Below are 10,448 nucleotides of genomic sequence, written 5' to 3'. Positions count from 1 at the left end.
CGAGGCGCTGCTGGCCGCCGACGGCGCAGAGCTGGGCCCGGGCCTGGCATTAGACGAGTGGCTGCCACACCTCGAACTTGGCTGGCATAAATTGCTCGGCTTGTGGGAGGCGCGCAGGGAGGCACTGGTCCAGGCGCACATCTACCAGCTCTTCCTGCGGGATCTACGCCAGGCGCTCGTGGTGCTGCGTAACCAGGTGCCCACTCGGGGTGTACATTTCGGCAAGGGAGAGTCCGAGGCCGCGGGGGATTGCAGGGACAGGGGCATGCGGTGGTGGGGAGGAGGGTGTTTGCTGGGACCACTGGGTTCTGAGGTGGGTAGGAGTTGAGAGAATATCCGGAATGGATACGTGAGTTTGTGGATCATCCAGTGTGTGTGGAAGCGTGTATGTAACAGAATTTGAGGAGTATGATGAGTGGGGTAGGTTGGTGTCTTATTACAGGTGACAGTTTGTGGGCTATTCCAAGTAAGTAATGCATGTGGATATTTATTGGAGTGACTTCCTGGGTTCGTGGATTATCTGAAAGCAAATAAGACTATGAGGTTGATTGATGGTTAAATGGGGTTCAAAGAAGATCTTGGTATGGATAACAAAGGATTAGGATTATGGAGGTAGGTAACAGGCTGAGGGGTTATTGGAGTCAGTCAGTGATTGTGGATTACATGGTGTGGATGCCTAAATTAGCACAATATCTTCATTTCTGGGGATGACAACTATGGATTCTCTGGAGAGAGTAACTGTGTTTGTGGCATGAGGAACCAAGTGCAGTGGTTATCTCGGGACAGCCAATCCAGTTTGGAGATCACTCTGGGATGGGAACCAAGTTTGAGAATTTTGGCAAGATAGAACAGCCAGTTTTCAGATTGTCCAAGAGTAGCTTCCAGTGTTTGGGGACCATCTTAGAAAGGGTGCCTGCCTATACTGGTTATCTAAGGGATGCTGACCCAGTTTGAGGATTATCTACAGCAGTGGTCCCCAATCTTTTTTTTTTTTTTTTTTTTTTTAAGATAGAGTCTCACTCTGTAGCTAGGCTGGAGGGCAGTGGCATGATCTCGGCTCACTGAAACCTCAGCCTCCTAGGTTCAAACGATTCTCTTGCCTCAGCCAAGTAGCTGGGACTACAGGCGCGAGCCACCATGCCCAGCTAATTTTTGTATTTTTGTAATTTTGCGTTTTTAGTAGAGATGGGGTTTCACCATGTTGGCGAGGATGGTCTCGGTATCTTGACCTCATGATCCACCTGCCTTGGCCTCCCAAAGTGTTGGGATTACAGACATGAGCCACTGCGCTCCCTAATCTTTTTGGTACCAAGGACCGGTTTCCTGGAAGACCATTTTTCCACAAACTGGTGCGGGAAGGAGGAATGTTTTCAGGATGATTTAAGCAAATTACATTTATTGTGTGCTTTATTTCTATTGTTATTACATTATAACATGTAATGAAATAATTATACAACTCACTGTAATGTAGAATCAGTGGGAGTCCTGAGCTTGTTTTCCTGCAACTAGGCGGTCCCATCTAGTGACATCTAGGGGTGATGGGAAGCAGCAACAGATCATCAGGCATTAGATTCTCATAAGGAGCGTGCAACCTGGATCCCCCACATGTGCAGTTCACAATAGGGTTTGCCCTCGTATGAGAATGTAAAGCTGCTGCTGATCTGACAGGAGGCGGAGCTCAGACAGTAATGCTCACTTGCCCGCCCACCTCCTTCTATGCAGCCCAGTTTTTAACAGGCCATGGACTAGTACCCCTCTGTGGCCCAAGGCTTGGGAAATTCTGATCTAGGGAGTAGGGGAGAAAGGACAGAGAGCCCCTGAATCATAAGATTACTAAATATGGAGCTGAAGTGATTGGCCTTGAGAGACCCTTTCTGACCCACCCATTTAAAGAATAGAGACAGGGGCTGGGCGCAGTGGCTCACGCCTGTAATCCCAGCACTTTGGGAGGCCAAGGTGGGCGGATCACGAGGTCAGGAGATCGAGACCATCCTGGCTAACACGGTGACATCCCATCTCTACTAAAAATACAAAAAAAAAAAAAAAAAATTAGCTGGGCATGGTGGCAGGTGCCTGTAGTCCCAGCTACTCGGGAGGCTGAGGTAGGAGAATGGCGTGAACCTGGGAGGCGGAGCTTGCAGTGAGCCAAGATCGCACCACTGCACCCTAGCCTAAAAAAAAAAAAAATAGAGACGGGATCTGTCTATGCTGCCCAGGCTGGTCTCCAGCTCCTGGGCTCAAACAATCCCCCTGCTTTGGCCTCCCAAAGTGCTGGGATTACAGGTGTGAGCCACTGTGCCCGGCCCTGACCCACCCATTTTACCAGTTAGGAAACTAACCCCAGAGGGAAAAGAACCTCCTTGAGTTCACACAGTACCCAGTTTAGTTGTCTTCTTTTTTTGAGACAGGACCTCACTCTGTCACCCAGGCCTGAGTGCAGTGGCACGATCACGGCTCACTGCAGCCTTGACCTATGGGGCTCAAGCAATCCTCCCACCTCAGCCCCCCAAGTAGCTGGGACTACAGGCACGTGCCACTACGCCTGGTTAATTTTTTGTATTTTTAGTAGAGATGGGGTTTCACCATGTTGCCCAGGCTGGTCTCGAACTCCTGAGGTCAAGTGATCCTCCCGCCTCGGCCTCCCAAAGTTCTGGGATTATAGACATAAGCCACCATGCCCAGGCTTCAGTCTTCATATTAACCAAATATTTACTGAGTGCCTCCCCTGTGCTGGGCACTATTTTGGAGCAGAGCACACCTCAGGCAACAAAATACAAAATCCTGCCCTCATGTGGTTGACATTCTAGTATGTGGGGGAGGAGAGAGTAAACAAGTCAATGCATTGCTAATATTGCCAGGTATATGCTATGAGAAATAATACAGGAGGGTTGGCCAGGTGCGGTGGCTCACGCCAGTAATCCAAGCACTTTGGGAGTCCAAGGCAGGCGGATCACCTGAGGTCAGGAGTTTGAGACCAGCCTGGCCAACACGGTGAAGGCCCGTCTCTACCAAAAATACAGAAAATTAGCCAGGCTTGGTGGTATGCACCTGTAATCCCAGATACTTGGGAGACTGAGGGAGGAGAATCACTTGAACCCAGGAGGTGGAGGTTGCAGTGAACTGGGTTGCACCACTGCACTCCAGCCTGGGCAACAGAGTGAGTCTCCGTCGGCTCCCTCCCCCCACAAAAAGAAATAATACAGGAGGATAGTGGGATAGGGCTGGGGTGGGAGTTGATATTTTTGGCAGGGTAGTCAGAGACCTGAAGAAAGTGAAAGAGCCAGCCATGGGGGTATCTGGAGGGACAGACCGCCAGGCAGAGACACCAGCATGGACAACGGCCCCGAGGTGGGACCACAACTGCAATGTTCGATGCTTGCAAGGTTGCGGGGAGTGCTGACAAGCCAGGCTGGCAGCCTCTCCCAGGTCCTGGAATAGAATGAGGCTGACCTTTGCACCATGCTCCCTCCTCCCCAGGAGATGGCGCTGTCTGGTGCGGAGCTCCCGGGCACAGTGGAATCGGTGGAGGAGGCGTTGAAACAGCACCGGGATTTTCTCACCACCATGGAGCTGAACCAGCAAAAGATGCAGGTGGCCGTGCAGGCTGCGGAGGGCCTGCTGAGGCAGGGCAACATCTATGGGGAGCAGGCTCAGGAGGCTGTGACTCGGCTGCTGGAGAAGTAGGTCCCCCAGACCCGTCCACCCCAGGGAGGGGGCAGAAGATGGGGCCCAGCATAGGGGAGTGGTGTGGGAGGCCAGGGTCCCGCTCCTTTCATCACGATTTCTGCTTCTCTGTGGCCCTTTCCTATTTCTATTTAATTCCATGTTGTCTTAGATTTGATTTAAGTGGATTTTTTTTTTGAGCTGGGGTCTCGCTCTGTTGTCCAGGCTGGAGTGTAGTGGCACGATCTCGGCTCACTGCAACCCTCACCTCCTGGGTTCAAGTGATTCTCCGGCCTCAGCCTCCACAGTAGCTGGGACTACAGGCATAAGCCACCACGCCCGGCTAATTTTTGCATTTTTAGTAGAGACATGGTTTCACCATGTTGGCCAGGCTGGTCTTGAACTCTTGATCTCAGGTAATCCACCTGCCTCGGCCTCCCAAAGTGCTGTGATTAGAGGCATGAGCCACTGCACCTGGCCTTAAGTGGATATATTGTGAAAAGGTAACCTGAGGCTGTCAACCCAAAATATACAGAAGGATATACAATGAAAGGTTTCTTCCTCAAGCTTGCCCTCAGCGTGCGATAGCTGGTCCTGTTGTTAAAATGTTAGGCTGGGTGCAGTGACTCATAGCTGTAATCCCAGCACTTTGGTAGGCTGAGACGGGAGGACTGCTTTAGCCCAAGAGTTCCAGACCAGCCTGGGCAACACAGTGAGACCCCGTCTCTAAAATTAAAAAAAAAAAAAGATAGCTGGGTGTGGTGATGTGTGCCTGTAGTTCCAGCTACTCTTGAGGCTGAGATGGGAGGATTGCTTGAGTCTGGGAGATTGAGACAGCAATGAACTGTGATCACACCACTGCACTCCAGCCTGGAGGACAGAGCAAGACTCTGTCTCCACTCCAAAAAAAAAAAAAAAAAAAAAAAAGGTTAACTTACTTCCCTAGATGCCCCATTATCCCTCCTGCTCTTCTGCAGCTTCCTTGGGAACTCCCAGAACTCCCCAGATCCAGCAGCTAGAGGCCAGGCACAGGTGCGCTCCAGCTTTCCAGATGGGACAGTGTCCCCTGCCAGGCTGGTTGTCAAATATTTTGTGTAAGCACCTCTGCCTGGCCCCAGCTACTCTCGGAAGCATGCAGAGTGAGTGTCTGTGTGTCTCTGTGTCTCTCTCATCTCTTGAACCTCGTTGTTCTCTGCTTCTGTCACCATCTGTCTCTTACCACCACTCTCTTGTCTGTCCTTGCACTAATCAAGCGAAGACATTTACTGAGCACCTGCTGTGTGCCAGGCACTATTGTAGGTAGGCCCTGAACAAAACAGCACCACCACCTCCAGCCATCATGGGAAGTCCCTTCTCGTCTTCCAGACCCAGTTCTGTCCATCATTAGAGCTGTTTCTGCTCCTCCTGGTGACCCTAAATTTCTCCGCTCAAGCTCTCTGGCTCTCTCTGGCATGATCCAGGCCAGAAAAGGACCCAGTACCCCTCCTTCTGTCTTCCCGTCTTCTGACAGAAAGCATCCCTGGTCACTTCACTGTGCCACCTCCAGCCCCAAGACCGTTACCCATTTTCTGTTTAGGGCTCAGACATCCTTTCCTTAGATTTATCTGGGACAAGGCTGCAAGTTTCTAAAAGAAACTTTTATGGAAATTCTGTTCTTGAGGATGCAAGCTCATCATTTAGTGGCCCCTTTTCCATCCAGGCCTGGATCTTTCCTTCCTTTGTCCCACTTTTTTTTTTTTTGAGACAGGGATCTTACTCTGTTGCCCAGGCTGGAGTGCAGTGATGCAATCATAGCTCACTGCGGCCTGGAGCTCCTAGGCTCAACCAACTCTCCTGCCTCAGCCTCCTGAGTAGCTGGACTACAGATGTGAGCCACTGAGCCCGGCCTGTTCCACATTTCTTGAGCATCTGCTGCATGCCAGGCTCAGCAAAACGAGGAGGAGGAGCCCGGGGGATAGTTCATTCCATGATTCACTCATTCATTTCTTTTCAGTCATGCATTAATTGCTCCTTTCACCATATTGTTTATTCACTCATTCTCCAGTCAATTAAACATGTACTGAGCCCGTGCTCGGTACGGAGTGGGGTGTAGTCACAGAGATGACCAGGACAGAATATGATTCCTGCTTCACAGAGCTCAAACGTTATCTGACAAGGATGGCCCAGAATGCTCGGGGCTGGGATGGAGGAAGCCCAGGCAGAAAGGTCAGGGCCCAGATGGGAGACGTGCAGGGGCTATGGGAGAGGCAGCATTTGCCCCAGGCTTGTGGTGGGTGAGGTGTGAACACAGAGGTATTGAGACGGACTAATCACTGCACCTCCCCACCATCCCAGTCATTTATTTATCTGGGGGCACATTTCTCACCCTGTGGGAGGAGTGGGAGGGGTTTCTACATCCACAAGGGGGCAGAGCCATACAGAGCTGGGGACTGGGGCCCTGGGGGTCTTAGACCTGGCTTCCCCCTCAACCTGTGACATTCAGGGCAAGTCAGTTAGAGCTTCGGCTTGCCTGGCCCCTCAGCTGGAACCTGTGTGTGAGGTGCTGTTCTTTTTTTTTTTTTTTTGAGATGGAGTCTCACTCTGTCACCCAGGCTGGAGTGTAGTGGGGCGATCTCGCCTCACTGCAACCTCTGCCTCCTGGGTTCAAGCAATTCTCCTGCTTCAGCCTCCTGAGTACTGGGATCACAGGCAAGAGCCACCATGTCCAGCTAATTTTTGTATGTTTAGTAGAGACAGGGTTTCACCATGTTGGCCAGGCTGGTCTCAAACTCCTGACTTCAAGTGATCCACCTGCCTGGGCCCCCCAAAGTGCTGGGATTACAGGCATGAGCCACTGTGCCCAGCCGCTAGTGCTGTTCTTTTCTGCATTTTGCATGTGAGGCTCAGAGAGGAAAACTGACTTGCCCAGAGTCATGGCCAGGAAGTGCCACAGCCTGGATTTGAACCCTGTTGCTTTCTTTTCTTTTTCTTTTTTTTAAAGACAGGGTCTTGCTTTGTTGCCCAGGCTGGAGTGCAGTGGTGCGATCACTGCTCACGGCAGCCTCCACCTCCTGGGCTCAAACAATCCTCCTGCCTCAGCCTCCTGAGTAGCTGGGACTATAAGCGTGTGCCACCTTGCTTGGCTAATTTTTAATTCTTTTTTTTTTTTTTTGTAGAGATGAGGTCTCACTATATTGCCCAGGGTGGTCTTAAACTCCTGGGCTCAAGCAATCCTCCTACTTTGGCCTCCCAAAGTACTTGGATTACAGGCGTGAGCTACCGTGCCCGGCCTACTCTGTTGTTCTTTTGCCCTCATGGAGATTCAGGGTGTTCCTCATCCCTAGGACTGATGCTTGACAGTTTGGCTGCTGAAAGCCTAGAGGGATTGATTTCAGCTCAATTTCAGAGGCATTTTGTCTCTCCTGGCTCCTGAGCTAAGTTGGGCAGGAGGCAGTGAGTGCTTCACTTGCTTGTCTCAGGCCCTTCCTGTTCCTTCTCTCTGGTTCTGTCTCTGGAACTGTCTCCTATACACTTTGTCTCTTTGCCTCCATCTATCCATCTATTTCTGTATCTGTTTCCTGCTCCCTGTTTGTTTTTCTCTCCCTCCATCTGCACCTCTGTATCCCTCTGTCTTTTTTGCCTCTTTCACAGACACTGTACTTGTGTTTCTCCCACCTCTTTTTCTCTCTGCCACTGTGTTTCTTGCATTCATTCATTTAACAAAAATATATCGAGCGTGCACTGTGTGCCCAGCCCTTTTCCTAGGCATTGGGGATACATCTATGAACAAAACAGACAAAAATCCCTGCCCTCGTGGAAATGACATATCCTAGCATGGGAGACAGACAAGATAAATAAGTAACATATAGCATGTGTTAGATTGTGTTAAGTGCGAAGGACAAAATTAAAGAAGGAAAGAAAGCCAGAAAGTGTTGGGGAGTGGTCAGGAGGGACCTCGCGAAGAAGGTGATCTTTGAGTAGACACTGGGGGAAGGAGCATTCCTGACAGAGGGAACAGCCAGTGCCAAGGGTCCGAGGCTTGCTCAGAGCACAGTGAGAAGGCCAGTACAGTTATCACAGAGTGAGGGGGAAGAGTGCGAGGAGGATAAGAGTTTGGAAGGTGGGGGGGTGGGGCCTGGAAGGTCAGAAAGGCCTCTGAGATTGGCCAAGTGCAGGGGCTCACTCTCATCCCAGCACTTTGGAAGACCAAGGCGGGCGGATCACTTGAGGTCAGGAGTTCGAGACCAGCCTGGCCAACATGGCGAAATGCTGTCTCTACTAAAAATACAAAAATTAGCCAGGCCTGGTGGTGGGCACCTGTAACCCCAGCTACTTGGGAGGCTGAAGCAGGAGAATCGCCTGAACCTGGGAGGTGAGGTTGGAGTGAGCCGAGATCATGCACTCCAGCCTGGGCAACAGAGCGAGACTCCATCTCAAAAAAGTAATAATAATAATAATAAAAAAAGGACTCTAAGGACTCTCAGGGGGACCCTGGGAGGATAGTCTCATTCTCCCTCTCTCCCTGGGGGAGACAGACAGCAACAGGACAGGGATGCATGGGAGCCCATGTGGGATGCCCCAGCCCCATCCACCAGGCCTCTTGGGCACTTTGCCTTGCACTGTGGGCAGGAGGCCAGACTGCCCGCGGCCCCTGGTCCCAGCTGGCTCCAGGGTGGTGTGGCCTGGGTCCAGCCTGGTCAGTTCAGTCAGGCCAAGGGCCTGGCTCTGCCCCCAGGCATGCCCACTTCAGCTTCTCTGTGACTCTGCTGTCATCTCTCCCCACACTCTGCTGTCTTCCCTCTCTCCAACTCTGTGGCCCCCTGGTCTGTCTGTCGTCTGTGGGGCTCTCTTTTCCTGGTGGCATTTGCCACTTCTCTGCCTGTGTCTCTCTGGGCTATCCCTGACCAGACTCCTTCTGTCACTTTCCCTCTCTCTGCCTCCTCTTTCCTCATCTGCTGCTCCCTGAGTGTCTTTCTGGCTCTGCCTTACTCCATCTCTTTTCTCGGCTTTTCTTATTGTCTTTCTCTCTCTCTCTCTCTCTCTCTTTCTTTCTTTCTTTCTGGTGTCTCCTCTCACTTTCTCGTTTTTTGTTTTGTTTTGTTTTTGTCCCTGGGTATGTCTGCCTTTAGTTCTCTGTTATCTTTCTCTCTGGACTTGCCTTTTTTCCTCTGCATCTGTATCTCTTTCTAAGTGCCTGTCTCTCCCTCTCCCTTTCTCTTCCTCTGTCTCTCTCTCTGCCCTTCTCCAGCCCTGTCCCTGGCTTTGCCCCACTAGTTCCTCTCTCTCTCTTACATGTTCTCCACGCCCTTCTTCCCCTACCCAGCCCAATGCCTTCACGATCCTACTGCCAGCGCCTCCCCGCTACCCCCCGGGACCTTTCCCCAGCCCTTATCTCCCCATCCCCAGGAACCAAGAAAACCAGTTACGGGCCCAGCAATGGATGCAAAAGCTATATGACCAACTTGAGCTGCAGCACTTCCTCCGAGACTGCCATGAGGTAGGAACTCCAGGTGTGCTGGGAACCGAGACATACCCTTTAGTTGGGAGGGAAGTGATCCTCTGCCGAGGTGGGGGTGGGGACGCCCCGTCTAAGTGGGTCGCGGAGCGATGGTCGCTCTAGGCCGCCAGGAGGCGCGCGGAGCCGGGTATCAGTGCGCATGCTCCGCAGGTCCCTGCCCGCCCACGCCGACTCCGGGGAAGGAAGGAGGGGCCCCGGGCGCCCCTGGCAACCGCGCGTGTCCGCGCCTACGGGTCCCGCAGGGACGCGCGCTGATCTCACCTTTCTCTCCTGAGATTTGTGAGAATCGCTGTACCCCAGGAGAGGGGCGGGGCGGGCGATGGGGATAGGGGTTGAGGGCCGTGGGGGGGCCAGCGGCCCTGCGCCCTCCTGCAGCCAGCGATGGCTCTGAACCAAGCCCTCGCCCCTTTAAATGTGTTCAGGAATTAAGTCCCTTCCCTAAGGGATGATCTGCACACATAAGGAACGATCTCCCCTAATCCGAGATGTCCAGGCCCCCTTCCTTATTAGTGACGGTTCAGGAGACCTGCTGTCTTCCCCTCCTTCCCCTGAATTCCATATAACGATTCTAGACTTTGGCCACATTAGAGATGGCCCAGTAAACATCTTCCTAAACCCTAAACAGAGATAGTCCTGGCCTCGAGCCCCTCCATCTGTGTGACTCAGGATCATCCCCTCCTCCATCATCACCCCGTATCTAAGTTTCTTCCAACCAAAGCTGGTTCAGGAACCAGGTCTAACCCCTAAACCCCTCAGCCTCAATTAGAGATGATTCAACCCTCCCCGCTATGTTGAAAGCCCATGGGAGATTGTTCTCTCCGCATACGAAATAAACAAGGGCCTCCATACCCTTCCTCCCTCCCCCATAACTGGGGTAGGCCTGGACTTGAGCCATTGGAGGAATCCCCTGTTCCCCGTCGCCCCCACTGGAGATTGTAAGAGATGTTCCAGGTCGCCCTCCCATATGCCCTGTCCACATGTGGTGGCCAGGAGCCCGAGCTTCTTCCCACTAGAGATGGTTCAGAAGATGGTTCACCCAGCCCCTCCCCATAATCCCCACTCTCATAGTGAGGCAGTCCAAGCCCCAGGCGCCCCCTCCCGGCATTTGATTTGGTCCAGGAGCACCCCCCCATCCCTCATGAGATTGTTCTGGACCAGGTAGCAATCATCTGAGATGGCACAGAAGCCCCCCACCTGAAGCCTTGGGGAGAGTGGTGGTTCCTCCTGCACCCCCACCTGGGGCCCCGCAAAGAGGCGGGCAGGGAGGCAGGCAGGGGGCGCACGCGGA

General features: G+C 52.4%; 1 protein-coding gene across 1 annotated transcript in view; it reads left to right on the top strand.

The window, feature by feature from the left end:
• The window catches only part of SPTBN4 (spectrin, beta, non-erythrocytic 4), a 106,827-nt gene that overhangs the window by 66,936 nt on the left and 29,443 nt on the right, over positions 1–10,448 (top strand). The window contains exons 16-18 of the mRNA XM_011984235.1: positions 5–196; positions 3,478–3,680; positions 9,049–9,139. Of these exons, the coding sequence (XP_011839625.1) occupies positions 5–196; positions 3,478–3,680; positions 9,049–9,139 (486 nt within the window). The remainder of the gene's footprint in view (positions 1–4; positions 197–3,477; positions 3,681–9,048; positions 9,140–10,448) is intronic.

The sequence above is a fragment of the Mandrillus leucophaeus genome, unplaced genomic scaffold, assembly GCF_000951045.1.
Source record: "Mandrillus leucophaeus isolate KB7577 unplaced genomic scaffold, Mleu.le_1.0 Scaffold106, whole genome shotgun sequence".
Taxonomy (NCBI): Eukaryota; Metazoa; Chordata; class Mammalia; order Primates; family Cercopithecidae; genus Mandrillus; species Mandrillus leucophaeus.
Note: the sequence above shows the minus strand (reverse complement) of the source record. Positions and strands in the feature narration are given on the sequence as shown.